Genomic DNA, 27,001 nt, shown 5'->3' with positions numbered 1-27,001 from the left:
CACTGGTTTTTTTTTTTTTTTTTTTTTTTTTTTGGTTTTTCGAGACAGGATTTCTCTGTTTAGCCCTGGCTGTCCTGGAACTCACTTTGTAGACCAGGCTGGCCTCAAAAATCTACCTGCCTCTGCCTCCCGAGTGCTGGGATTAAAGGCGTGCGCCACCACTGCCCGGCTTTCCCACTGCTCTTTTGAGACAGGGTCTCACTGTGTAGTCCTGGCTGTTCTGGGATTCCCCATATTGACCAAGATGATCTTGAACTCACAGAGGTCTGCCTGCCTCTGCCTCACAGTACTGAGATTAAAGTACTGAGTTAAAGGTCTACCACAAGGAAGCAAAGCCTGTGGCTAGGTTCCATCCAGCATTTATTGAGCGCCCACTGTGTACCTGGCAATGGTTGTACACTGATTACTCTCGAAATCACGTTCACCCCTTTCCTCCCACCACACGCGGTGAAGGAGGGCAGAGTTCCTTCTGATCTTACTGGATAGCAACTAGGAGCATCTAGGCTTAGGGCTCTTTAAGACGGGGGAGGGGTTTCGCGAGGCGTGGCGCTGGAGTGGACCGGAAGTGCCGGAACGTAGTGGCGTTCAAGCAGGAAGCGGAAGCGGTGGCGGCCGCCTAGGTTCTTGGAACGAAGATAGGCAGCGGGGTGTTCCAAGAGCAAACTGGCGCGGAGATCGAGCCAAACTCCGAGGTTCCGGGAGGAGGGAAAGCGAGACGGGGTAGGGACCTCGGCGCAGGTCTGTAAGGGGTGCGTAGGAGTTCGCGAGGTGGGCGGGCCGAGCCGAAAGTGGACCCCCAGTTAGCGCGCGCTCCACCTACAAGATGAACTCCAAGGCGAAGAAACGCGTGGTACTGCCCACTCGCCCCGCGCCTCCCACGGTGGAGCAGATCCTGGAGGACGTGCGAGGGGCACCCGCTCAAGATCCTGTTTTCACTGCCCTGGCCCCGGAAGGTAGGAGAACGTGAGACTCCCGAGTGGGGAGCAAACCGACTGCAGGGACGAATCTTTTTTGTCCCTGCCCTTCTCTTCCCCTGCAAAGAAAGATCATCAGAAATAAAATTGAAAGTGCTCCGAACTCTTGGGAGGCAGAGGCAGGCGGATTTTTGAGTTCGAGGCCAGCCTGGTCTACAGACTGAGTTCCAGGACAGCCAGGGCTACACAGAGAAACCTTGTCTCGAAAAACAAAAACAAAAAAAAGTTGAAAGTGCTGCCAACCCGGGTCTAGGGCAAGAGGATTGCTGTGAGTTCAAGACCTTGTCTCAGAGGGGCGTGGCCAGCTGCTCCTACAAATTAATGGGGGGCCAGAGTACTTGCAGGGGCCATATCTGCGACTCCTGGCCTAGGATCCAGGAATCCAGGCAGTCCTGGGTAGAACGGCAGGCCAGGGTGGCTGGAGGTGTCCTGTCCTCTCCATGACACCAAAACCTGAAACTGAGTCTTGTTTTCTAGTGCCTAATAGGCCTATATAGCCCAGGCTGGCCTCGAACTCACCATGTAGCCAAGGATGACCTTGAACCACTGATCCTCTTGCCTCTGGGTTGGTGGATGTCAGGCCTGGGGATGGTGACACTGTTTCTTCTCTTCAGACCCCCCAGACCCATCCCCAAGGGCTGAGGACTCTGAGATCCAGCAGGAGCAGATCTACCAACAGAGCCGGGCCTACGTGGCTATGAATGAGAGGCTGCGGCAGGCGGGGGAAGCTCTGAGACAGAAGTTCGATGGCCTTCGGCAAGCTGGTCAGCGGCTGGAACAGGATATCAGCCAGGTGACTTCAGCCACCTCCTAGAGCCGAAGTTACACCTGATGTCCTTGGTCCAGGCCTGGGCACCTAGCAACCAGAGGCTCTGGGTCAACATTTGCTGTCCCAACCCTGGCCCGGGGAGACCCAGTGGCCCACCTTGCCAGCTAGCAGCTTTGTTCCCTCTTCCATCCTTAATGGCCTCTAATTCATGATGGGACTTAGGGACATGGCCACCTCCTCATTATGGGGACACTGGCCTAAATTGCATCAAGGACTTGATTGCAGGTCGGGGCTCAAAGCCAGTCTGCCCCATAGTGACCGGTGTGCTCTTCTGTCCCATGTCACCCTGGGCAGTGAAGGTCTTCATCCCCAGCATCCACAGCAGGCCAGCCACTGGCATCTTGGTTGAGAGAATGGGCTAGCTGCACGCTTCATAGAGCCTGGCTCAGGCCCTCTAGGGCTACACTGCCTTCTCAGTTCTCCCTGGGGCCGGGGAGACTCATCAAGGGAGTTTCCATTCTGGGGAGCCCAGGGGTCCAAGAGGAACTCAAAGGCCAGGTCCCTGTGTGTGGTGAATGTTGCCCCTTCTGGATCTGGGGTTTAGTTTGCCTTCTTGCAGAAGACCCACCACTCTTGGGGTGGCTGGACTTTAGTTCTGGAAGATTAAAGATGTTTGATGCCTGAACACAGTTCTCCCTTAAGCCAGGCTAGATCACTGGGTACCCAAGCCCCCTGCCACCCCTTGGCAGCTCAGGCGCTAGCTACCACACCTGCCTCCTTGGGTCCCAAGCTGGCTGGAACTGTTTTGTCAGAAGTGGCCTTAGCTTGTGGCTACATCATTCCTGACACTCCACATTCCTGGCGGTCACGGGGTCCAACTTGCCCTGACCAGTGCAGCTTGGACTCCTGGTCCCCACCTCCACCATGACACCTCCACCACAAATGACCAGTGGCTGATGGCCAGGTACAGCTTGGCTGAACCTCAGTCAACCTCGGCTCCAGCATGTGGGGATGTGACACGCTGTCGAGTCAGTGGGGAGCTCAGAAACACCTTCTGGGGTTGAACAGAGCTGTAGAAGAAGGTCTTGGAACGACCCCCCCCCCCCAGAGCCAGTGATAAAGATGAAGCTACAGATCGATGGAGTGGCTCGCTTTATTAAAGATATGAACAAGAATCAGAAGCCAGGCAGGGTGTCCACTCGGGGGTCTGCGTGGGGGGTCGGGGGTCAGTATGTACAGAAGTGTAACACTGTAGTAGAACAGGGCGGGAGACGGTATGGCAGCAGAGGACACACTGACCAGGTATGAGCAAGGGGTGACATTGGCCAGGGACAGCGACAGACACACACACACACACAGTGAGGTAACTGGTAGGCATGATGCCCTGGTCAAGCACCCAGTGGTTAGTCTCCGGTAGACCACTGGTGTCCAGCTCAGAGCGCTAGCAGCCATCGGCAGCCTGGCGGCTAGCAGACCCCTCCTGCTCTGAATCTAAGGGCTCGTCAGCTCTTGCCTACCCTGGGCTGGATGTCACACTGTGTCCTGTGTCCCCCACTGTCTGGGGTGAAGAAGGCAAATGTGGCTGCTGGGCCCCCAAGGCTGGCAGGATGGGAGGAGGTGGCTGGGAGAAAGATGGCCCTTGCATGCTGGTACCACAGCCCAGACATCTCTGCTGCTCTACTCTGAGTCCTCCCCACGGCCCACATGGGGAAACTGAGGCACAGAGCAGCATGCTGGCTACCTGGGCTCCCACAGTGTGTGGTGCACAGGCTCAGTCTACAACCCCAGTTCAGGGTCATCCTGGGATGCCTCTGAGGTTTGAGAGGGTCTCCTAGAGCCACTTGGCTCTGTTCTGAAAAGGGCCTTCCCTTTCCCCTCCCTACCAGTCACCTGTAGGCCAGCAGCCCTGGCTGGCAGGCAAGGTCCTGGCATTGAGCAGTTGGTGTCTGGAGTTTCTGCTATGACACTGACCCCAACAGTTAGGGCCAGAGCCCCCCAGACAAGGAAACATCAGGCATTGCTTAGACTGTGGGCTTTCAAAGCACTGGACGGGTATCATGATAGGGGTAGCCCACACGTGGTGGCCCCTAGTCATCAGCCTGCCCCTGTGAGGCAGCATGCTTGGCTCTCGGCTTCCCGCCATAAAAGGGACCCATGGGGAAGAGGACAGCAGTGTCATCGTCCCTCCCGAGGCCTCCCGCCCCACCCCATTCTCAAAGCCACTTCCCTCATCTCAGAAGAGGGACTTGAGGCCAGCTCAAGGGACGGTCCCTTCTCTGGGGGCAGCTCATGCAGATGGCCGTGGCTATAGGGCCCCTTACCAGGAGCAGCCTGGCATTCCACAGTAGAGATGTTGTTGGCTCTCTGTGGAAAGACCGAGCTGAGTCCTCACTCTGTCCCGGGTCCCTGTGATTGACACACGCAGACCCACGGCCCAGGTCCTTGAAGGCTTGGCTACCTTAGGTCTGGATCCCACTCTCCACCTGGATCCCTGCCCTGTAGCAGCTCCAGGCGCCCCACACTGTCACCAAGCCTCCATTGTGATTCCAGGCTGTGACTGAGGCACGAGATCTGATCTGGTCCTAACACCTGCATCATAAAACAGGCAGGCCTGGGAAGGACCAGGCTCGCACAGACGGGCCCGCCTCACTTCAGGGATGCTGGCTGACTCCTGGGCCCCCGCAGAGCCTAGCCAGCTTGTCCTTGGAATTAGAGTCCCTCCTGTCAGTAAAGGGACATAGTGTCGGCTGATCCACAGGTTTTATGTCAAGAGGGCTGTTTGCCCTTGGCAATCTCTCAGCGGCCATGACGAATGCTGGGAGCAGCTTATCTACAGTCCCTCGCCAAGCACTCTTCAGCCCGCCTCGGAGAAGGCAAACACCCCTGGCAGAGTCATTATTAACCAATTACCCCAGCGCTAATTACAGGCTTCCACAGTGCAGGGCTGAGGCAGCCCCAGCTGCCAAGCAGAGGCTCACTGCCCTACCCCCCAGCCTGTGCCCACCTCAGGCAGGCAAGCTCAGTCATCTCCCTAGAAGCCAGGTCCACCCACCCTCCCGCTGGGTGCAGCTCAGGGCAGGTCCTGCATGGGCCCACAGCTAGTGGCTCTCAGAGATCGGCTGTCTACCCCTTCCCAGGCCAACTTCAGAAAATGGGGCTGTGTGTGCCCTGCGGCCAGTCTATAGCCGATTCCCTCGAGCCCACGGCATAGAAGCACGGACTGGCCCTAAGGTGCAGAGGTACGAGCTGGACAGCGGCTCTGAGGACATAGATGCGCCTACTCAGAGCATTTAGAGAGCAGGCCCACGCGCAGCCAGCCTGGGCCACAGGGTGAGGAGAGAAAGTTCCAGATTCAGGCCTATACCTACTACTCCAGGAGACTGGCTGGAGAGGAGACCGGGGCTTTCTCCACTGCGGAGTCACTGGCCATTGTGGCCGCTGCCATAGGGCTGGGCACATAGTTGAAGGGGGGAACCCGTGCAGCCCTGCTGGGGGAGCCATGCCTGCTGGTGGGAAAGCCTGCTATGACAGCACTCAGACCCTCATGGGGGAAGGGCGCTGAGGCAGGAGGCTTGGTGAGTACTGGTCCATCCACATCGCTGCCCTGGGGAGCCACAGGGCCGCTGGCAGGGGCCTGTGGCGGATCCCTGCTCTCCAGGCTAGGTGACGTGCTAGAGTTGGTCTTAGAAGTGGCCACGTCCTCTGTTTGCACCACTGCGTCACTGGTCTTGCGCTGTGGAGTTCCAGCGGGGCTGTCTTCGGGTGACGAGACCCTGAGAGGCAGGGCAGTGGCAGGCAGTGTGCTGCGCAGGATGTGGGGGACATCTTCATCTTTGATTCGACGCCAGGTCGTACCCGGAGGAGCTACCCTGGGCAGCGGCCTGGCCTCGCCATCACTTCCCCGGCGAGTGGCATTGGCCTGGGTGGTGGGCACAGAGACAGCGCTATCGGACCTGCGGGACACACTAATATGTGGCAGGGATGCGTACCGCTTGACTGTCTCAGGCCGTCCAGGGCTCGCCCGCACAGGCAGGCGTGAGGGGCTCTCAGAGCTGGTGCGTCTGGGCGCACGTGGGGCGAGACCTGGCTTGGCCTGTGGGGACCTCTGTGCTGCCAGGGGCTGCCGTGGGGATACCCGCAGCTCATCGCAACGAGAGGAGCAGAGAAAGACAGCAGGGAGTGCAGGCCGTCCACGGCGGGGCGAAGCAGCCTGGGAGGTGGAGGCCGTGGAGTCCGCAGAGGACAGCTCTGATCTGCGACGCCGAAGGAGACCTGGGGATTCCTTGATGAAAGTCAGCTGTCTTCGGAAGCCTGAGCGATCCGAGGACTCGCTGCCACTGGAGCGAGCTGAAGCCATACGCACCAGGCCCAGGCGGCTGCCACGTGCCCCAGGAGTACCCTCAGCCCCAGCTCGGCCCCTAGAGCCAGGTTCTGGGGATGGCCTGGCCAGTGGAGGTGGCACTCGCCTGGCTGGCCTTTGCATGAATGGGATCCGCACAGGTGACTTCTGGGTCTTGTGTTGCTTAGCCAGAAGGGCCCGTGCTGGTGACTTGGGCACCAGGGACCCCCCAGGGCCAGGCAGAGGTCCTCCTGTGGGAGTGGCCAGAGGGGACCGCCTAGGCAGGGGCTGGGATGCTGGAGAGGTCTGTGAAGAGCTTGAGGACGGGGTCTTGGCGAGGCGGGCTGGAGGAGTGGCACTCCTGGGCGGGTGGCGCAAAGCTGCCAGCTCAGAGATCTTGCCCGGTCGGTGGAGGCTCCGTGAACGTTGTTGCTCAGGGCTGGGGGCTTTGGTGACAGTTTCTGGCTGAGTGGTACCAGATGTCCCTGTCTTCTTAGGTGTGGTACAAGGTCCAGAAATACCTTTGGACTGAGTGCGGGAGGCTGGGCCGGCTGAGTAGATCACTGTCCGTCCCCGGAGCATGGTTGACTCCCCTGCCATCATTTTCTGGGTACCCTTTGCCTTCTCAGGACCGTTAGGTAGCCGGGGACTCCCATTGATCTTAGTGGAAGTTGTGCCCCGTTTCTCAGGACGCCAGGCACCTCCAGCCTCTGCTGCAGGCTTTCGCCCTTTCCTGAGCTTGGAGGGCTGGAGGGTGGAGCCTGCTGACACCCCGGACACCAAAGACAAGAGGGAGTCAGACTCAGAAGATGCTTCCAGGCTGGCTTTGGCCGCTGCCTGATGCAGCCATGTGACAATGGAGTTTGCGCCCTCTTGGATAGCCTGCCACTCCACACTGTCTAGGTCAGAGGCTGGATCGGAGCCAGCCACCTCCTCCTGGCATTTCTGGGTTATCTCAGTGGGCCTTATGTCTGACCTCAAGGCTCTGGGCTTGCGACGCCGTGAGCCAGGCACCTGGGTCCGGCGCCTGGGCATGGCCAAGCTGATACATCTCTGCAGAAGTTCCTCTTCTGCCCTTGGGCTAGGAGAGCTGTCCTGTTTACTACCCTGCTCCGGGCCTCGAGCATGGTTGGCCGGCTGTTCAGGGGCCTCAGGCTCACTGAGGGAACTAGCTGAGGAAGTCAGGGAATAGCAGGGCGGGGTCTCATCCACGATCAGTCTGGGTTGGGCTCTCACAGGGAGTGTGGCAGGCTGGGCTGCCCTGGATGGAGTCTCCTTTCTGCCTGCCGGTTTCTCGCGCTTTAGAGCCCGTGGGATGGCGGATGCCCGCCGAGGTGGTGGTGCAGTGGCTGGTGGTTCCTCATCAGAGTCATAGAAGCAGTACACAGCTTCCTCTGTGGGTGTTGTGAGGCATAGCGACTGCAGGGCACCATCTCCGCGGGTCCGGGTCTGGCATGAGCTATCCCTGTTGGACCGAGCACTCTGGGGCCTGCTGAGTGGTAGCTCCAATCCTGCCCGGTTCCTACAGGGCCCCCGGGTGTGTTCTGTGCTCTTACCAGCGCCTGCTGCTTTGGGCCGGTGAGATCGGGTCTGCCTGGCAGGGGCAGCTCGGCCTGTAGGTTTCTGCCTGTCCCCAGGCCCGGCTGGCTTGTCCCTGGAGGGTCCCTGTAAGGTCTCGTCACTGAGCGAGGCTGCACTGGAAAAGTTAACGGGTGTGCCCTCTGCGGAGTCCGTGCCCGAGTCATCACCCCGAGCCGGGGCGGGCACTAACATGTACACAGGGACTGGCAATGAGCGGCGGCCAGGCACCAAGGCCGAGGCCACCTTGCGGAGCCGGGCGGGCATGGCTGCCCCCAGGCATTCACGCAAAGCCTCCAGTTCTTTATCAGTTGCTGACCGAGCCCTAGAACCAGCTGGTGCTGGACCATCCAGGCGGCTGGCAGCCTCGTCCCTCCGACGGTGGCCCCCACCACCCACCGCACGCTCTGGGCAGGCAGGTGGCCTCAGACGCAGCTCCACATCCTGCTGGACATACAGCTCATGAAGGGCCAGTGCACTGAGGCTGGAGGCGCAGGAGAAATTCTCATCTGGCTTCTCCACTGTGAAGCGAACGCTGCCCGCGTCCAGCTCCGAGGGCGGCTGGCATCTTTCTCGACAGTCTGCGATGTCTAGGAAGCGCTTCACATAGCTTTCCCACTGCAGGCTGAACTGGCTGGTCTCAGGCTGCCCAGGAGGTGCCGGTGGCGTCTTGCTGCGGCTCGGTGGCATCGTCTGCCCGGGGCTGTCTGGCAGCTCGCTGGGACTCACTGTGCCACTGCCCAGCCCGCTGCACGGGTCACTGGGGATGGAGCTGGCAATGGAGCGGCTCTCGAAGCTGCCCAGGGAGCTCACGGAACTACAACGGCTCAGGACCAAAGGCGTCTCCTGGACGCAGTTCTCAGATGAGCTGGATGGTGTTGCATCCTCCACCCCAAGACCTCTACTGCGCCCCCGCTGCGGGGCTGGGATGGACACCGGAAGAGAGGTGGACCCGGATGCTCGCCACGCCCTGCCCAGCTCGGCCTCACCAGGACCAGCCTCCTCAAGCCCCTCCAGGGATGAATCGCTGTCAAGGTTCTCTGCCTGGCTGGGGACAGCATGGCCCGTGGAAGATAGAGAGGACAGAGAGCTGCACCTGGAGAGGGACATCGGCCCATCCTGTGCGACCAGCTTCTGCAGCACCTTGCTAGCTATGGGCAGTGGAGAGGCCACCAGTTTCTCAGGGACTTTGCTCAGGCTGTCTGCAGGTATCCATGCCTGTTTCCGAGCCCCCGGGGAGGTTCCCGGCCCAACCAGGGGTCGAACACCTGCCCCAGCGGCCCCATCCAGCAGTGGAACATGCTGATAGGTTGGGGATAACTTGATTGTGCGCACTCGGGCATCGGTGGCTGCTGTGTCCCGGGCAGGAAGCTCAGCCCGGCTGGGAAGGTCCAGGTCCAGTCGGCTGGGCCGAGTCTGTCCGCGCACAGGGTCATCACGGTGCTCGGCCAGTGCAGCCAGCGGGCAAGGCGTCATGTGTTCCCGGGTACAGTAGCCATCGCTGGTGCTACCGCTGTTCAAGCTATCATTAGAGAGGCTAGTGTGGGCTGCCTTGAGCCTCAAAAGAGGGTGCGCCCGGCTGCCAGCCTCACGCCTCCCACCCTCAGTGCCCCGGCATGGAGAGCAGGACTGAGCACGGCCCTCCCTTGGCGCCTCCTGCCCAGGGTCCCCCGAGCTGAGACTGAAGCTGTCGTCTGATGAGGTGTGCAGGGCAGAGATGTCCTCCACCAATCTGTCGATCCGAGCCACAGCCAACGCCAGCTTGGCCTTGGCCTTGGCAGCCACAGCTGCCTCCCCACCAGCCTCCTTCTCGGCTTCTAGGCCACCCTGGCGGGCAGGTGGGGTGCGGGCCAGTGCCTGGCCCTGAAGGAAGGGACCGCCAAGGAACATAGACATCACTGCTGGGCTGGCGGGCTCAGCTGTGGTGGCAGCAGCAGCCAGGGATGGTGCATCATCATCGTCAAAGCAGCCAGAATCAGAGGCATAGTCCTGCACCAGCCCGTCCAGGTGGCGGAGGGGTGGCAGGGGCTTCTTTGAAGTGGTCTCTGCCTCAGGCAGACTCTGCTTCTCTAAGTGACCGAGTGCATGCACCAGGTGCCGAGTGTCCAACTCAGCTTCCAGAGCCCTCTGCTTGCGGACGTAAAGACTGGGCACGCAGGTGCCTGGGGAGACAGCCATGGCTGCGGCCTGATACTTGGCGGGTCGGTGGGCTAGCAGGTTCCGCAGAGCAGCAGCACTACCCATGGCGATCATCTTGTGTTTGGAGTGGACGAGGTTGCGTAGCATGCCCACGGCCCCCAGGTCCCACAACAGTTCCTGATCGCGGGGGCTGCGGGCAGACAGGTTCCAGAGGGTGCCACAGGCATTGCTCACGATGGTCAAACTGTGTGATGTGAGGTGCTGCAGCAGTGTCTGCAGGCAGTTGTGGTCACGGAGCACCTGCCTGGGGAAACCCAGAGGAAAAAAAGGTGGGCTTTACTCCAGTCCTGCAGTGCTCACCATCCACATCACACTGCCATTCCTGCCACACCCTACATGAGAGCTCCTCTCCCAAGGTCCCCAGCCCAGCAGCCCCAGCCCAGCCATGCTTGCCTGACTCAGCCACTCCTCTAGCCTAGCTATGCCCTTTGTTCAGTCATGCCCACCCATATCCCCATCTCCGCTATACTCACCTCTACCTTGCTGAACTCTTAGCCAACCAAGTAAATCAGGTTCACCCCTGCCTGTGATGACCCCGCTCAGCCAATCACAACACTGCCTCGCTATGCCCCTTGGCTTGCCCCGCCCCGCCCCGCCCCGCCCGGTCCATACCGACCTGTCAAGCCTGTGCTCAACCATGCCCACCTCCACTTTACCCCCACTAGCTGAACGACCCCAGCTTGCTAGCAAGGCTTAGCCATGCCCCTACACGCCCCGCCCACCACACAAGACTAGAACCTCTATAGCAGATTAAAATGTCCATCCTTTAGGTGTGAATTTGAGAAAAAAATAAAATAGCTATACCGTAAGCTTTCCCAGCCGCGCTGCGTGATTCCCCGCAGCTGTTTGGGTTTGTTTTGTTTTGAGGAAGGGTCTGAGCAAGCCGAGGCTAACTTTAAACTCCATAGCTAGCTGAAGGTGGCTTTCCTGTGCCAGGTTTATAGGTGTGTGTCCTGTACCTCCATATCTGGGTTATATATTTGGTTTGTTTTTAAGACTTTTTTGTTTTTCGAGACAAGGTTTCTCTGTGTAGCCCTCGCTGTCCTGAAACTCACTCTATAGACCAGGATGGCCTCGGACTCCAAAATCCGCCTGTCTCTGCCTCCCAAGTGCTGGGATTAAAGGTGTGTGCCACCACGCCCGGCTCATTTGTTTTTAAGACTTAATTTTAAAAGTATTTTTTTAAAAAGATTTATTTTCTGGGCAGTGGTGTCGCACACCTTTAATCCCAGCACTTGGGAGGCAGAGACAGGCAGATTTCTGAGTTTGAGGCAAGCCTGGTCTACAGAATGAGTTCCAAGACAGCTAGGGGTCTCAAAAAACCAAAAAAAAAATTATTTATTTATTTTATGATTTTATGTATAAGATGCACCAGAAGAGGACATCAGATCCCATTACAGATGGTTGTGAGACACCATGTGGTTGCTGGGAACTGAACTCAGGACCTTTGGAAGAGCAGTCAGTGCTCTTAACCACTGAGCCATCTCTTCAGCCCAACTTTAAAATTCCTGTCATTTTATTTCATGTGTACGGGTGTGTGTCTGTCTGTGCACCATGTGTGAAGTGCCCACCAGCAGCAGAAGGGAGTGGCAGGGCCCTGGAACTGAAGTCACATGTGGTGAGCCGCCCACCCCCGAGTGCTGGGAACAAAGTGGCACATATGGACAGTTACTGAGACACACACCATACCTGGCCTTGAGGAAAGATCTCATTTGACAGTCCTGACTGGCCTAGAACTTGCTAGAAACCAGGCTGGCCTTAGACTTGTAGGGCATCCTCTCTCTGCTTCCCGGGTGCTGGGATGGGGATCACGCCCTGCCACGTCTGCCTTATTATGAACATTATCTAGTAATGTGGTTTATGTTATACTCTGTGTATGGTTGTTATGCCTGGATGTTTGTCTGTGTGCCACATGTGTGCCTGGTGCCCACGGATGTAAGAAGAGGGCACAGGATCCCGTGGAACTGGAGTTAAGGGTGTTTGTGTGTCACCATGCAGTGCTGACAACCAAACCCAGGTTCTCTGCAAGAGCAGCCACTGCTCCCCCACCATCTCCCATTCCCGGCCTCTGTGATTTGGGTGGATCGTGATGGGAGCTGACCTGTAGTCCTCCCGTGTGGCAATGAGGCTTGACACGTTGCGCAGGATCCCACCGCCACTCTCGATGACTGCCAGGGAGTTCCCTTGGCAACGGTATGTGAGGGTGCTCACCAGGAAACCCAGTGCACCATCTACCTGGCAGATGGCTGCCTTGTTCTCTGTGCTGTGTGCTGACAGGTTCCACAGAGCACTGAGCACACTCTTTAGGGTCGACTCCTGGGGTGGGAGGGAAGAGTGGTCAGCATGAGGGGTGTAGCCACTCGTGGACCCGCCACTCCGGCCAAAAGATTTTCCACAGAATCAACAGCCCAGCCTGGTAGTGAAGAATTGTGCACTCAGGAGCCTGAGGCAGGAGGATTACAAACTCCAGGCCAGCCTGGAATGTCTGCAATATGAATAATAATCAAAAAATGCTGCTAAACCAGGCGTGATGGCGCACGTCTTTAATCCCAGCACACCAGGAGGCAGAGGCAGGAGGATTTCTGAGTTCGGGGCCAGCCTGGTCTACAAAGTAAGTTCCAGGACAGCCAAAGCTATACAGAGAAACCCTGTCTCGAAAAAACAAAACAAAACAAAACAAAAAAAATGCTGCTAAAGTAGCTCTTAATTGGAGCCCCTGACTAGAATTGCCCAGTGAGGGGGCTGGGGGCATGGTCAGGGTGGAGCCTAGAATCGCCCAGTGAGGGGCTGGAGCGTGGCTCAGCAGTGAGGATTCTATGAATGTCTGTACTTCCATCCTCAGTGCGGGTGTGTAGGGTTGGAGGTTTCAGAGCTGTAGGCTGGGAGCCCTAGGCTCATTCATCCAGTTTACCTTGGTTTCCCCAGTTCCAGGCTGCCCATGCTCACCTTGGAGGCCCGCAGCACACATTCCATCAAGGCGGTCATGCTGCCAACCTCCCTCAGCACCTTCTTGCTGTTGATGTCTGCCCTCCATGACAGATTACGCAGAATACTGGAAACAACCTGACCAGGGTGGGAGGGGCAGCTTCAGTGGACCCAGAGCCCAGGTTCCAAAGGTGTCATTTCCTCCCACCCACTGTGACCCTGAAAGATGGCCAATAACAAAACTTGGGGTATTCTTCTTAGAAGTGATCAGATGGAGACCTCTGGTAGTCGTCCCAACCCAAGAGAAGCAGGCCAAGCCTGCCTCTCCCCTGCCCTGTGTACCTGATGCAGCTCCTCGCTCTCAGAGCCAAGCTGGGCCACAATGGCTTCCATGCAGCCTCGGCGGGCACACAGTGTGGCCTGTTGGGATTGACATTTAACAGCTGAGGTCACAGCAGTAAGAACAGGGGACTCCCCAGCTCTTCCTCTCCCTTCTCCCGACTGGCCAGCTAAGGAAAGTGAGCCTCGGGCTCTGCCAGCCCAGAAGTCACAATTCTCCAGACCTTGAGGGTCAGGGAGCCAGCATGGATGTGATCCCAGCAGAAACCCTTCCCAGCTCCTGCCCACTCTGGACCACATCATCTGCTTGCTCTACCCATCCGTATACTGGGAATAGCTGCCCCCACTTCTCAGGACCATATTCAGTCTGAGGTTAGGTGGGGCACACCTCAAGATGGTACCTGACCCTTGCCCATCCTCTTCCCACCCTAGGAACCTTGTTGGCAACGTCTCCAAAGGTGAGGTTGGTGAGGGTCATGCCAGCGTAGCGGCGCAGGGCAAGGTTGAGTGGGTCCCGGGTCATCTTGTGCATTTCATAGTCCACCTGCAGTAGTTCTGCCACAGCCTGCAGCCCCCCTGTAGGTGTGGGAAGGGAAGGTAGGTGTCATGGAAGGACTGAGACCGGCCAGAGGGGCCAGTCTCCCCATCCCATACACACCTACCTTCCCAGTTCTTTATAGCGGCCCCCAGGGTCCCGCCCATCCTCTGTAATGACCTCATGGCATTAAGATAGGTCAGCCAACAGCTGTGGCTAAGGCTCAGGAGAGGACCCTAGATGGGACACCCACCTAGCTCATTCATAGCCCGACGGTATTCTTCGTCAAATGACAGCTTCATCACTGCACAGGTAGCCTGGCAGATCTGCGGCTCGATTGGGACAGGAGCTGTGGGCAGGCGTGAGGTTAGAGTCTCCCTCCTGGAGTGATACCCATGTTCTCCCTTGCCTCTCCTCATGCTGTACCTACTGCTTCAAAATCTGTGGCACGTCAGACACTGACTAAAGGCCTCCTATACAAACGTCTCACAGCAACGGAGCTGCGGCTACTTACATACCTCCATAGCAAGTACAGGTCAAAGAAACTTGCTGTAGTGCTGGTGGCACAAGCCTTGTGACCTTATAGGGCCTACGCTATAGGGCAGGTTCAAGGCCAGCCTGGATAAATTAGTGAGACCAAAAGAAAGAGGACTGGTGGCCTGGATCAAAAATACAGCCCCTGCCTAGAATCCCTCAGTGAGGAGCTAGAGGCCTGGTTTTGGTGGAGCCCTGCCTAGAATCCCCAGTGAGGGAGCTGGGGACGTGGTCAGGGGGATTCCACATAGAATCTCTCAGTGAAGTTTTGAGGGCATGGTCAGGGGTAGAGATTCTTGTTCATCCCTTTGCCACACTGTCTTAAGGTCCCTTGGGTTCCGCTAGAAACAGTAAGAAGGTGCGAGGCTTTGTTGGTCCCCTGTCCCAAGCCTATCCAGGTCCTGTGGTTGAGGCATACTCACTGTCTCCTGTACCACTTTCTGTCCCGCTGTCCCGCGCCTGAAGCCAGTCCCAGCAGGTCTCGCAGTAGGCTCGGATCTGCTCCAGCACATGCAGCACACGCATCTCCTTGCGTGCCAGGCCCTGATCCGGCTGGGAGAAAACGATGTTGTGCAGGGCCGCATTGGCGCGCATGCGTGCATCTTTGGCACCAGGCGCTCCGGGGATCCCTGCGCGCCCCACAGACCCAGCCTCAGTGCCATGAAGGATCTGGAGCAGCAGTGGCAGACAGCCCGAGCGGCGCATGGCTACACAGCTCTCTGGAGAGCTGGACATGGCCAGCAGTGTGCGCGCAGTATCTTCCTGGTCGCGCGTTGCCAACATAGATAGAAGCCAGAACACCACCTCCACCTGCAGGGGAACACGGGATGACGGCAGGCTCACAACTGGAATTGTGTACCACCACTTGTAATTGACAACTCCTTCAGTAGGTGGCTTTGTGGACCAGTAAGATGGCTCAGTAGATAAAAGCACTTGCTACAGAATCTGACGACCCAAATTATATTCCCAGGGCCCACATAATGGGAGGAGAGAAAGGACTTGCAAGTTGCCCTCTGACCTCCACACCCACACCAAAGCATGACCTGCCCTCTCAGGGCACCCACACTAAGTAGGACTCCTTAGTCCCAGCACTCAGGAGGCAGAGGCAGGTGGATCTCTTGAGTCTGAAACCAGCCTGGCATACAGGGCAAGTTCCAGGTCAGCCAGGGCTACACAGTGGAACTTTGTATCAGAGAAACAAAGACCTCTCACCTCACAGGGAGCCTCAGTCCAGAGAGTCTTTCTAGCAATGGGGGTTGCTTGAGGACCCCCAGCCCACGACACAGGCAGTCCATCTTCAGATTTTCCCTTCTTACCTTGCTGTTGCCAGGCTGAGGGGTGCCATCCTCAGGATGTGTGGGGACTTCTGCCTCCTGCTCCTCCTCTACTGCCACAGGCTTCACCGCCAGCAGAGCCTGCAGGAAGAACATCAGCCTGGTGGTTCAGGCTGCACCACGCACAGGCTGCGGACCCCTTCCTGGGCCCAGAATAGGGGAATACCATTGTATAGCCCTGGCTGTCCTGGAACTCACTCTGTAGACCAGGCTGGCCTCGAACTCAGAAATCTGCCTGCCTCTGCCTCCCGAGTGCTGGGATTAAAGGCGTGTGCCACCACGCCCGGCTCCAATTGAGTTGACAGGCATCTGTCATCACCCCCTTTGGCCCCTGCTTGTCTTGGTACCTGAGGCTCTGTCTGCTGCACCCGGTCCTGGGCTTCCAACAGCTCCTTGTCAATCTGCTCCAAGCGCGAAGCCCGGATCTAGAGAACAGAGAACACAAAGTCAGCCCCTGACTGACCCCGCCTCCTCCCAGCCTTGGCTCCTCCCATTTCTGACTCCACCTCCTAATTCTCCGCCCAGCCGCGGACTCCTCCCATTCAGCACTGCCCTCCATTCCCCGAAACCCGGTGTGCACTGCCCGCACCTGCGCCCGCTGCACCATCTCGTCGGAGGTACCGAAGCGCTCCTCCATCAGCGAGCGGATGTGCTGGGCCTCGAACTCCAGCTGCTGCCGAATCAGATCCATCTGCATCGAAAACTGCTGGGAGGGGGCACGGGCTGTGATGAGGTGCGTTCTGACCCGGCCTCCTTACCACCGCCACATCCCTGAACCTTCCTTAGGTGCGCCCCGGGAGCTCACCGTGTCCACGTGCGGCAGCTCATCCAAGCGCTTGGACAGGCCCTGGAGCTGAGAGTAATACCATAGCTTCTCCTTCTCCTCTTTCTCTATCTCGCTCAGCAGGAAGCATCTGGTGGAGGGGATGCACCGGACCTCCTCATAGGTGGCATTCTCAGGGACGACCGCCCCCCTCCCCGCCCCTGCTCCCAGCTCTGAGATGGGCATTGAAAGGAACTGAGTGGGTGAAGAAAAGCTGATCAGAAAGAGAAAACAAGGGCTGGAGAGATGGCTCAGTGGTTAAGAGTACTGACTGTTCTCCCTAAGGTCCTGAGTTCAAATCCCAGCAACCACATGGTGGCTTATAACCATCCATAATGAGATCTGATGTCCTTTTCTGGTGTGTCTGAAGACAGCTACAGTATCTTACATATAACAATAAATAGATCTTTAAAAAAAAAAGAAAGAAAGAGAAAACAAAACAAAACAAAACAAAAAACAACCCCTTGGGAGCTGAAGCCAGAGTTTGAGGCCAGCCCTGACCACAAAGTGTAACCCCGTCCCAAACAAGGGTTTAGAGAAATGGCTTATCAGGTAAAGAAACTTGTGGCCAAGCCTGATGACCCAAGCTCCATCTTCAGAACCCACATGATGGAAAGAGAGAAAGTGACTTGTGCGGGTCGCCCTGGACCACATACAAATAAATATAATTGTTAATAAATGTAATTGGAGCCGGGTGTGGTGGCCCACGCCTTTAATCCCAGCACTCGGGAGGCAGAGGCAGGCAGATTTCTGAGTTCGAGGCCAGCCTGGTCTACAGAGTGAGTTCCAGGACAGCCAGGGCTATACAAAGGAACCCTGTCTCGAAAACAAACAAATAAACAAACAAATGTAATCGGAAAAAGCTAGAAGCGGCAATCTAGGGGATGTGTGCCTGCCATCTTAGCACTGTGGGAGAACTTGACCAGCCTTGGCTACTTGGCAAATTTGAGGGCTACTTGAAAGCCTTGACTGAAAAAAAAAAAAAAAAAAGATAAAATAGCCTGGCCTGGCGGTGGTGGCACCTGTAATCTCAGCACTCGGGAGCCTGAGGCCGACGACAGATCTCTGAGTTTGAGGCCATCTTGGTCTACAGGACAGCCAGAGCTACGCAGAGAAACCCTATCTTGAAAAATAAACAAATAACCAGCTAAAAAGGAAAGAACAGGAGATCCTAGGAAGACCCGAGAAGTGCTCCAGCACCTGTCATGTCCAGTGTACACACCAGGGGTCAGGCTCAAGAGTCCCTCTTCATTTACCCTGTCACCCCGGCAGGCACTGAGGAGGCTGAGGCAGAAGACTGACCAGCCTGGACTGCTGGACTGTACGCTGAGACCTCTTTCTTTCTTTCTTTCTTTCTTTCTTTCTTTCTTTCTTTCTTTCTTTCTTTCTCTCTTTCTCTCTTTCTCTCTCCTCTCTCTCTCTTTCCTTATTCCTTTCTTTTTAAAGATTTATTTATTTATTATATATAAGTATACTGTAGTTGTCTTGATACACACCAGAAGAGGGCATTAGATCTTATGTGGTTTCTGGGATTTGGACTCAGGACCTCTGAAAAAGCAGTCAGTGCTCTTAACCGCTGAGCCATCTCCCCAGTACAAGACCCCTTTCTTTAAATTTTTTGTTTAAATAGGCTAAGTTATCGGAGTGGGCAAAGGTATTTGTCGGCAACCTAAGAACCCTGAGTTTGACTCCCGGGATTTCCTGGTGTTCTCTGACTTCCACACATGTGCTATGGTGTCCCCAAAGAAATAAATGTGGTCAGGGATCCAGAAAGGAAAAACAATACCAATTAACAAAGTTCTATTTCCATTTTACAGAGCATTCATCTGAGAAGTTGCGCCGCAGAGCGGACTTAAACTGTTTGTCAAGTGACCTCGTGCAACCCAGAGGGGCCGAGCTGGGTTGCCCCCTTTGGTGCTGCCCCCTCCACTGGCCCTGGGCCCAGAATTTTTGGGCTTCTGTCCTTCTATCAACAAAGGCCTCCTTGAGGATCTCTGGCGTCAGGCCTGTTTCTGAGCCCTGACTTTGGATACGGCTCTGTCCCTAGGGACGCCTGTATGTCTCGGCCCCGGAGATGGGGGTGGAGGCTCTTCTCTCCCAGGAGCCTTTCCCCTTGCCAGGAATGTCCTCATATCCTCTGTCCACCAGTTGGGGTCAGCCAGACAGGGATAGAGTGGAGATGAGTGAAAGAGCCTGGAGGTGGGTGTGGCTGGTTGGGGGCGGGGTCATTGCCAGCGACCCAATCCGAGGGCAGAGGTCCCTGGGGGCAGGTCCTTTCCCACGCCCTCTCACCTCTCCTGGTCCAGTTCTTCCAGCAGGCGGATGGTGGCCCGGCTCAGCTCTCCAAAGCTGTCCTTGGATGGTCCAGAGCCGTGCACTGGGCTTCCCTCTGGAGTCCGGGCGGCAGGCTCCGGGCCCAGGGCTGGAGCATGAAACTTGAGGTTGTACAGGCTACTGATGTCAGTCTGAAGAGCTGGAGGGAGGGAGGCACTGGTGAAGGTCAGTGACCTGCTCTTGCTATATCCCTGCTGGCCATGGGCCGTTCTGGAAGTCACTCACCTTTCAGTTGCTCTAACACTTCTGTCTGCCCGGAAGACACGAGCACTCTCGCCTCCTGCTCCAGCTTGCCCTGGAGGTGTTTCAGGACCTCCTGCGGGCATGGTAGGGAATAGGTCTGTGAGCATCAGGGCTGCCTGGACACACAGACATCTGTCACCCTGGCAGTCCACATGCCTTGAGGACCCCTCCCAAGACATCGGTGCTTTCGTGTCTGTCTTTCTGACCCATGCCCTCCATGCAGGCTCTCACCTTCATTCCAGAAGTCTCTGTCTCAAGCTTGGAGAGATGGCTAGAGTTATCCCTCAGCTCCTGCCTTAAGTGAGTGTTCTCGGCCTTCAGGGCCTCCACCTGGCGCACCAGCTGCTCATATGAGGCCATGGAGCTGGTCATTTTCAACTCCTGCAGTGCCTGGGGGTAAGGGGTCACAACAGTGGGTGCTGGTCATCGGCTCCCTCTCAGAAAGTCCTGGAGCAGAGCCCAGCCCTCCCACCCATCCTGGGTGTGCCCTCGAGGCAGGAATAGTGTCAACCAGTCACCTGGGAACCAGCATTTGAGAGAGACATAGAAACAGGAGGAATTGAACCTGGGAGGCTATTTGATGTGTATAAGGCTAACTGATGGGTGGACAGACAGAAAGACTCTATGATACCTGTACTGACAGCCAGAGAGACACACAGACATCTGTCACCCTGGCAGTCTAAGTCAGCAGGGCCACCTGGAGGCCACCAGGCTCACAGACTGACACAGGAGAAGCTGACTGCAGACAGACAGACAGACAGACAGACAGGAGGGCAGACACACTGGGAAGGAGGGGTCACTAGATAGCCCAGAACACCCTGAAGGCCGAGCAGCCTTGGCTAAGAGAGTGATGGGCAAGAGGAAGGGAGGGCGATGCAGAAGACCCCGACTCACCACAATCCTCCCAGGTGTTTGTGTCCTGGGCCGGGACCCCCTGTGGCCCCACATCCCTCCACTCACGCAAGGGTCCCCAGTGGCTCTGTTCATGGCTCAGCAACCTCCAGCCTGGATACCATGCCTCCCTCAGCTCCGTCACAGCCCCATTCTTTGTGCTTCTGTCTGTCTTTTCTTTCTCTCTCTGTCCGGCCTCCTCCCTCTGTCCAGTTGGCCAGCACCTTCTCCCCCAGCTTGGCTCTCCCTCCAAGGCTATCCTGAGACCTCCACGACTGATCCTCCTTCCGTCTTTGTTCCCTTCCGTCTATGGAAGCCCCCTCCCTCCGCCTTTGTCTGAGGTCCACCAATAGCATCCTCTCGTCCTGAGGCACGGTGGAGTGCGTAACACCATCTCATCCTCTCGGCTGCTCCCTCCTCAGGAGCTTCCTCTCCTTGCCAGCCTTGAGGCTTCATCCCAAACCAACCACACCCCCTCCCCTGCTTAGGTGACACCTGCTCCCCCCACCCCCAACACACATAACCTAATGCTCTTTTTTTCCCTTCTTCTCTGGAAAGCCCCGCCTACCCTGATGTCACCCAGGACATGGGTAGAGGGAAGCAGTGAGTGTCTAGGGTCTCAGCCCCTCATCATTCCATCCCCTCAGAGGACCTGCTGTGGACCTAGCCATGCCTTCTGCTCTCTTCCTAAAACAGCTGTTCCCCCAAAAGGGAAACTGAGGTCCAGGGCTGAGGGGTGGGAAAGAAGAGGGGGAGGAGGAAAGACAGACATAATCAAAATCCAGACCCTGGGATGCTCAGAAGTCCAGGCAGTTAGGCAGGCATGGTGGCGCTCACCCATTGTTTCAGCACTCAGAAGGTGGTGGTAGGAAGATCAAGAATTCAAGCCTAGCTTAGGCTACATATTGGGTTCATGACTAGCCTGGGCTACATATGGCTCTGTCTCAAAAGACCAAAAATTAATACAAACAAAGCAGTCCCCTCTCCACGCCTTCTGCATCCACCTGAAGGGTGAGGAAAATCCTGGCCGGTCCAAGGGCTGACAGAAGGTCCCAAGGGAGACCTACTCATGCTTGTCTTTGGGTAGGATGTTAATCCTACCCAAACCAAATTCGGGGTATCCCAGCTAGGAACAAGGCTCATATCTAATCTAAGCCCTGGTTGGAGCTGAAGTCACCCATGCCCTGCCCAGCCAAAAGAAACAGATGAGGCTCGGCAGGTACGGACATCCATCCCCACATGCCAACCTGTGCCGACGTTCTCAGTCCACATTTGATGCCCTTCTTTAATGTACCCTGTTGTTCGGAATCCACAGGGCTACCAGCCCTCTAGGCTGGGTGCATTCGCATTCGATTCTGCACCCCTCTCACCAGGCCACTCCTCCATCCTCTCCTTGCCTGCTATATACTGAAGTCACACTCCCCTCCAAAAGACGCCATCCTTGCACTATGGCTCCTGATGCCCTCGGGATAAGCCTTGACCCCCACAGGCACACTGGAATTCGCTGGGGACAGAGATGCACTCACTTGTCCTTAGGTTTGCACACGAGGCCACCTTTGACTCCGGTAGCCCCACAACCTACATCGTCCTACAGAAAGAGCCGCCTCCATCCCCAGCCCCAAGCTTCCATCAAGAAGCCACCTCGGCAGATGACAGGAAAACAGCAATAAAGGAATGTGGGTTTACGGAGCGATTCAGAGGAGGGAGGCACAACACCCAGAGGTGTGCATCTCTGACTTCCTGTCATCCCGTTCCCTCTACAGAGTAGAGAGGAAAAGACTCAGACCAGAGCACACAGCAATTCCCCTGGGGCGCACAGCATCCTTCTCTCTTCCATTCCTTATGCACCATCTCCCAAGAATCCGGTGTGGGAACCGTGAATGTGTGTGTGTGTGTGTGTGTGTGTGTGTGTAGGACCAGCCGCAGCGCCTCATCCGGACTCAGTTTCCCCTCAGCTCCTATTCTGCCTTGGAGTCCGTACTGACAGGGCGCGGCAGGTCGCGCCCCTGCCCTCCACCCAAGGGAAGACGCACGGCTTACTTGCGTCTGGGGTAGCTGTAAAGCCCAGGGCCTTCTCCCTCCTCTTGGCTAGGCCTACAAGCCAGACCTGGGGTGTCTAGGTCTCCGGGGGTCTCGGCAGCACAGGCAGAGGGGGTTGTTCCAGAGGGACAAAGCCGCATCCCGGCCTAGCCAGGCGGCGCTGCCGCTCCGGCGCTGGGCGAGACCACTGCAAGCGAGCAGGGGAGGATGCGGGATGCAGGGGCCTGGGCCAATGGCGGCGCGGGAAGACGAGCTGGTGCTATGGCGACAGCCAATAGCAACCCGGGGCAGGGACCCGTGCTGACCGTGGAGCATCGGGCCTCTGCTGGAGCTTAGGGGCCGATGGGGGTGAGGGTGGGGGACAGTGGGATTGGCAAACTCCTTACCAAGGGGGAAAGGAGGTGCCCCGAGGACTAAGACTCCAAGCAAAACATCAAACTGATAAATATTACACCAAAGTCTTGGGGAAGGGGACCACTCAATCCACCTGCCAGGCGTGGAAGTGTCAAGACAGGAAGGGCTGGGAGCAAGCAAAGCCAAGAATGCCCTGAGGTCCCAAGTAATCTGGGACTTGGAAGGTTGGGAGATGGGCAGGCACTCGGGGAGAGATTGGCAACCTCTTCCCATCTTTCTCCAAGTACCAGGGTCTGCCATTTCCTGTGACAGTTCCTCTCTGTCTCTGTCCCTGTTTCTATGTCCCCTTCAGTCTCTCTCCAGCTTCAGCTCCATGATAGGCAGAAGGTTCTTGAAGGTGCTTAACCTTCAGAGCCTGGAGCTGGAGAGATGGCTCAGTGGTTAACAGTGCACATTCCTCTCCATTGGACACAAGTTCGGATACCAACAGCCAGGTCTAGTGGCTCACAGCCGCCTGGAACTCCGGTTCCAGGGGATCCCACACTTCTAGTGAGTGCCTGCATGCGCATGCATGTGCGCACACACACACACACACACACACACACACACACACACACACACAGAGAGAGAGAGAGAGAGAGAGAGAGAGAGAGAGAGAGAGAGAGTCCCCTGGCTGCCAGCCCCACTCACAGGACACAAAGGTTGTTGGTGCGGGAGAGGCAGCTATGTGGCCTAATGTGGTATTTTCCTATCCGGGGGACCCAGAAAAGTCATAGAGTTCCTGCTCCTCTGTGGACGTGAAGGTGTTACAGGCTGGCCAAGGGACCTCCTTATCCCACAGTGTCTCTAGGCAGTAAATGCCTAGAGCAGCAGGGACTGAAAGACTTCCGGCCAAGGCGCAGCATAGACCTGCAGCTGCAGTAACAGCAGCATCCAGCTGACTGAACGGCAACATCCAGAGTTGGACAGGGCTGTCCCTGCTGACCCAGGAAGGAGGTGGCAGAGGGGCTCTTGCTGGAGCTGGGGAAGGCTGTTCTCCATGTCTGTCATCCCAGCACTGAGGCAGGAGGATTGCATGGAGTTTAGGCTCAGCCTGTGCTAGGGTCAGACCCTGTGTCGAACAAAAGGGGAAAGCAAGAGTTGGCACGGCCCACTAGTAGTCAGCTCGGGTGCTGGGAGGGCAAGGTGCCTGGCAGGCATGGAGAAATAAGCTAGGGTGTGATCCAGGCATAGGAAGCATCCACACAGCCCTGGAGGGGGCGTGTAATGAGATAAGCCAGGGCAAGCCATCAAGCCTGGGAAAGCAAGGAAGGTACTCATAGCAACACAGAGTTGAGCAGGCCTGGAGCTGGGGTGCAGGTGGGGCACAGAGCCTTTTGGCTTCAGCTCTGCCTCTACCTCCCTTGGGCATACCTGTCTCTGGCCTCAGTGTCCAGCTTGGGTGGGAATCCTTAGCCTACTCTGTTCCCTCCCGGAAACCACAGCTCACGGGGGCCTCTCAGGCAAGGGCTGGTGGAAGGAAGGGAAGACTGGCCACTCCCATACAGACAAACTGAGACTTGGGCTAGGAAGTACTCAGCTCCAATTCACACCGCAGCTCCATTCAGGCCTCTGGGTAGGAGAGCTCTTCTCCTGCCTTCTCTCCTTGGAAGGCTATGGGGACCCATGGGCAAGATGCCCTCAGCCCCAAACCTTTAGAACATTCCTCACTCCTGTCCCCCTCCTTGCTGAAGAGGCACAGACACCCCAGTCACCAAGTACCTGAGGTTTGACCTTCAAGTGACACAGGAGACACTGTACCTGCTGATCAGAGCCCAGTGCCTCCCAACTCTAGAGCACTTCAGGCTTCCCAAGGGGCCACGCACCCTGGGACCTCTATCCATGACACTGCAGAGGTCACTGGGCCTCTCTGATGACTGCAGGTGTCCTCTTGGTGTCCCGCCAGCCACCCTCCCCTAAGTGGGCTCCAGTGGGTGTGGAGTGAGCACAGAGGCGGGCTGCATGACCACATCATTTGGGCATGGCTGTGAGCGGGGTGACAGGGCACAGTCCTAATGGGGAGGAGTTAGCTGCCGCTGGACCAGAGTAATGGCCCTCAGTTTCCCCAGAAGGAAGCAGGCTGATGGCGCAGCCAGGACCTCCGGAAAAACCCTAGCACACAAGCTTTTCTTTGGCTCAGTCATGTGACCTTGACTGCTCAGCTGTGCCCCAGCCTCAGTTTCCCCTTACATATCGGAACTGCAATACCGCAAGTCTCAGAACAGAACCTTTGAAATGTCATAGTCAATGGATGCTGAGCGGGGAGGCTCTAGCTCAGTAATGTCCGCAGGGAAACTGAGGCTTAGCGAGTGTGTAGGGCGTGGTCGAGGCCTGCATCCTGCCCTGGCTGGAGCCTGAGCTTGGTGTGCACCAGCTGCAGCCCTCTGTTCTTCAGAGACCTGAGGGTCTCCGCAGAAGAAAGGAAAGAGAGGAAAGGAAAGGAAAGGAAAGGAAAGGAAAGGAAAGGAAAGGAAAGGAAAGGAAAGGAAAGGAAAGGAAAGGAAAGGAAAGGAAAGGAAAGGAAAGGAAAGGAAAGGAAAAGAAATGAGGTTTCCTGCTGAAGGAGTCTCCCTCAAGGTAAACCTGCGCCTGCGCGGGACGGGGGAGGGGTCGCTGCAGTACAGGGAGGGGAACTCAGCCCCATGCACATGCTCAGGAGGTTTCCTTGGCAACTGTCTCCAGAGCAACTACGGAAGGCCCCCCGACCCATCAAGTTGGCTAGCTTGACAGTTGAGTGTCCTCTACTGTCCTCGGGGCCGCCATTCCCACAGTCAGGACCTCACCTGACTCTCCCCACACCCTCATCTCCGACCAGGACTCCCTGCATCCTACCTGGTTCCCAAAGAAGGCTGAGTGCAGCAGGCTCAGGAGTCCCAAGAGCCCCATGAAGCTGCAGCCGCCCGGACAGCACGCGCCCCGCCCTCCACAGCAGGGATGGAAGGGGCGGGAGTATTGCGCCTGCGCAAAACAAGGGGCGGGAGGGGGTGTCACTACACTGATGAGGGGTGACCCAAGACTCTGGAGATGAAAATATAAGTAAGACAGGATCTCTTTGGGTAGAGCGACAAAGCATATATCTAACAGGCCTGGAGCACCCTAAGTGTTGGAACCGGTCCGTTGAAGAGGAGGAGACCCATGCAGAGTCCGTGTTTGTGGGAGCTAGAAGCGCCACCCTGTGGCTATGACACCATGCATCTGCCTGTGGATAGTCAGTCACCTGCGTGCCCAGATACCCGCTAAGATTCACAAGTCATTCAAGAAAAATGTTCTGGGTGCCAGCCTTAGAGCCGGGCACAGGGCATGGAGGGGATCCGCTGGATGTGGACGCTGTCATGTGAACATTACTGGAATTCTGTATGCTCAACCCTGTACAGTGGGTAAACAGGTCTACAAGCCTGGTCTTTGGGTACTCAGCAATAAGCAAAAAGTTAAAAATTGGCCATGTGGAGTGACAGATATCTTTAATCCCCTCACTTGGAAGGTAGAGGCAAGTGGATCTGAGACCATCCTGGTCTAGTCTCAAAAAACAAAAAAACAGATTAAAAACTGGGTGTGGTCCACTTGATACTGAGGTGGGACTATCTGTTCCAGGTGCCAGGGATGCAATCAATGCTGACCGGTTAACTCTGAGCTACCTACCACAGGAGGAAGTGTGTAGTAGGCGACCCCAGTGACTGCAGAGGAACAGACCTGCCTGGCAGAGGGGTTGGTGCACATCTAGCCCCCGTTTCTGTCAGGAGCTGAACCGAGAAGGGTGCTGGTGTCTCATGAAGTGCAAAGTAGGTGGGGCAGCCTGCCAGGTAAACTCCCACTAGATGATGAGCAGGAACAGGGAGCCTGATGGAGAAGCCTAGGAGCCCTTGAACTATTTATTGCCCTAATTTGATCTTTCCCTATCAGTGTCACCTGCCTGGTGCTGTGGATGGGACTGATGCTCCGTGGTTAACGTGTACTATACCAGGACCCTGCACCCACCCACATGGTGACCAGGTAATCCCATACCCACTTCTGGCCCTCGTGGGCAAAGTCACTAACTTGCATATGTGCACACCCAAGCCTATGCTAGGCTGGAGACATGTTTCCCTGGCAGGAAGGACTGGAAGCTTCCAGAAAACCCTGCCTCACATTCCCAGAGGGAAAATGTTTACTAACAAGGCTGCAAGCCTTTAGTCTCAGCATGCCAGATGCAGGTGGACGCAAGTTCCAGGCCGACAGACTAAGGAAAACAAGCCACTGAACATGGTGCCTGTAATTGGTCCCAGCACCAGGGCCTGAAGCCAGCCTGGTGAACTCAAAGAAAGCCTGCCTTAGAAACAGGCCAGGGGTTCTCTCCACTGCAGATGTCAATTGTGTCAGCATTCCACAAGTAGGAGGCTAAGCCTGTCACACTGCCAGCATAGGCTTTGGTGACATGCTTGAGGTCTTCCAGAACACGTGCTATCCCAGGTCACAGAATGAAGCTCCAGGTAAAAGAAGCACCCTTACGCAGGCTGCAGCAGGTCCCCTTGTGTGTCCACTGTCACTGCAGTTCCCCCCCCCAAGACCCAAACCCAGGGAGCAGCCCCTTGCCCTTCCTGATGCTCAGCTCTGCCGTGCATGCTGGGCAGCTTGAAAGCGGAGACTGCAGCAGAGATGACGTGGACATGGACGTGAGCCCCTTACATGTAACTGTTCACCTTCATTCTGGTGGACTGTGACAGCCACCCAAAAGGCTCCAGGTTCCACACACAGGGACCAACCCAATCCCCAGA

At 56.6% G+C, this 27,001-nt stretch overlaps 2 protein-coding genes and 1 long non-coding RNA gene across 10 annotated transcripts; 2 read left to right on the top strand and 1 right to left on the bottom strand.

Moving 5' to 3' along the window:
• Positions 1 to 587: 587 nt before the first annotated feature.
• Positions 588 to 2,881, top strand: 2310011J03Rik (RIKEN cDNA 2310011J03 gene). Its single transcript, NM_025521.3, has 2 exons — positions 588 to 953; positions 1,589 to 2,881. The coding sequence occupies exons 1-2, from the start codon at positions 824 to 826 to the stop codon at positions 1,786 to 1,788; spliced, it is 330 nt and encodes a 109-aa protein (NP_079797.1). The 5' UTR covers positions 588 to 823; the 3' UTR covers positions 1,789 to 2,881.
• On the bottom strand, positions 2,879 to 25,180 carry Apc2 (APC regulator of WNT signaling pathway 2). Of its 7 annotated transcripts, none has more exons than NM_001372238.1 (15): positions 25,083 to 25,180; positions 19,158 to 19,316; positions 18,909 to 18,999; positions 18,642 to 18,822; positions 16,332 to 16,440; positions 16,116 to 16,232; positions 15,874 to 15,951; positions 15,509 to 15,607; positions 14,615 to 15,002; positions 13,912 to 14,007; positions 13,560 to 13,699; positions 13,127 to 13,204; positions 12,806 to 12,922; positions 11,961 to 12,175; positions 2,879 to 10,103 (listed from the first exon to the last, which is right to left on the bottom strand). In NM_001372238.1, exons 1-15 carry the CDS (start codon positions 25,134 to 25,136, stop codon positions 5,111 to 5,113), a joined length of 6,915 nt encoding a protein of 2,304 aa, NP_001359167.1. In that variant the 5' UTR covers positions 25,137 to 25,180; the 3' UTR covers positions 2,879 to 5,110. The 7 variants fall into 7 exon arrangements, with proteins under 7 accessions (NP_001359167.1, NP_001359166.1, XP_006513709.1 ...); NM_001372237.1 differs by having other exon boundaries at positions 16,116 to 16,229; XM_006513646.4 differs by lacking the exon at positions 25,083 to 25,180 and adding an exon at positions 21,858 to 22,209.
• Gm30682 lies at positions 22,809 to 27,001 on the top strand. Of its 2 annotated transcripts, none has more exons than XR_380606.4 (3): positions 22,809 to 24,827; positions 25,335 to 25,731; positions 25,842 to 27,001. It is a non-coding gene; the product is annotated as a predicted gene, 30682 (long non-coding RNA). The 2 variants fall into 2 exon arrangements; XR_871874.3 differs by having other exon boundaries at positions 25,335 to 26,029; positions 26,151 to 27,001.

Source organism: Mus musculus, chromosome 10, assembly GCF_000001635.26.
Source record: "Mus musculus strain C57BL/6J chromosome 10, GRCm38.p6 C57BL/6J".
Classification (NCBI taxonomy): Eukaryota; Metazoa; Chordata; class Mammalia; order Rodentia; family Muridae; genus Mus; species Mus musculus.
This window is presented reverse-complemented; position numbering and strand designations above follow the sequence as displayed.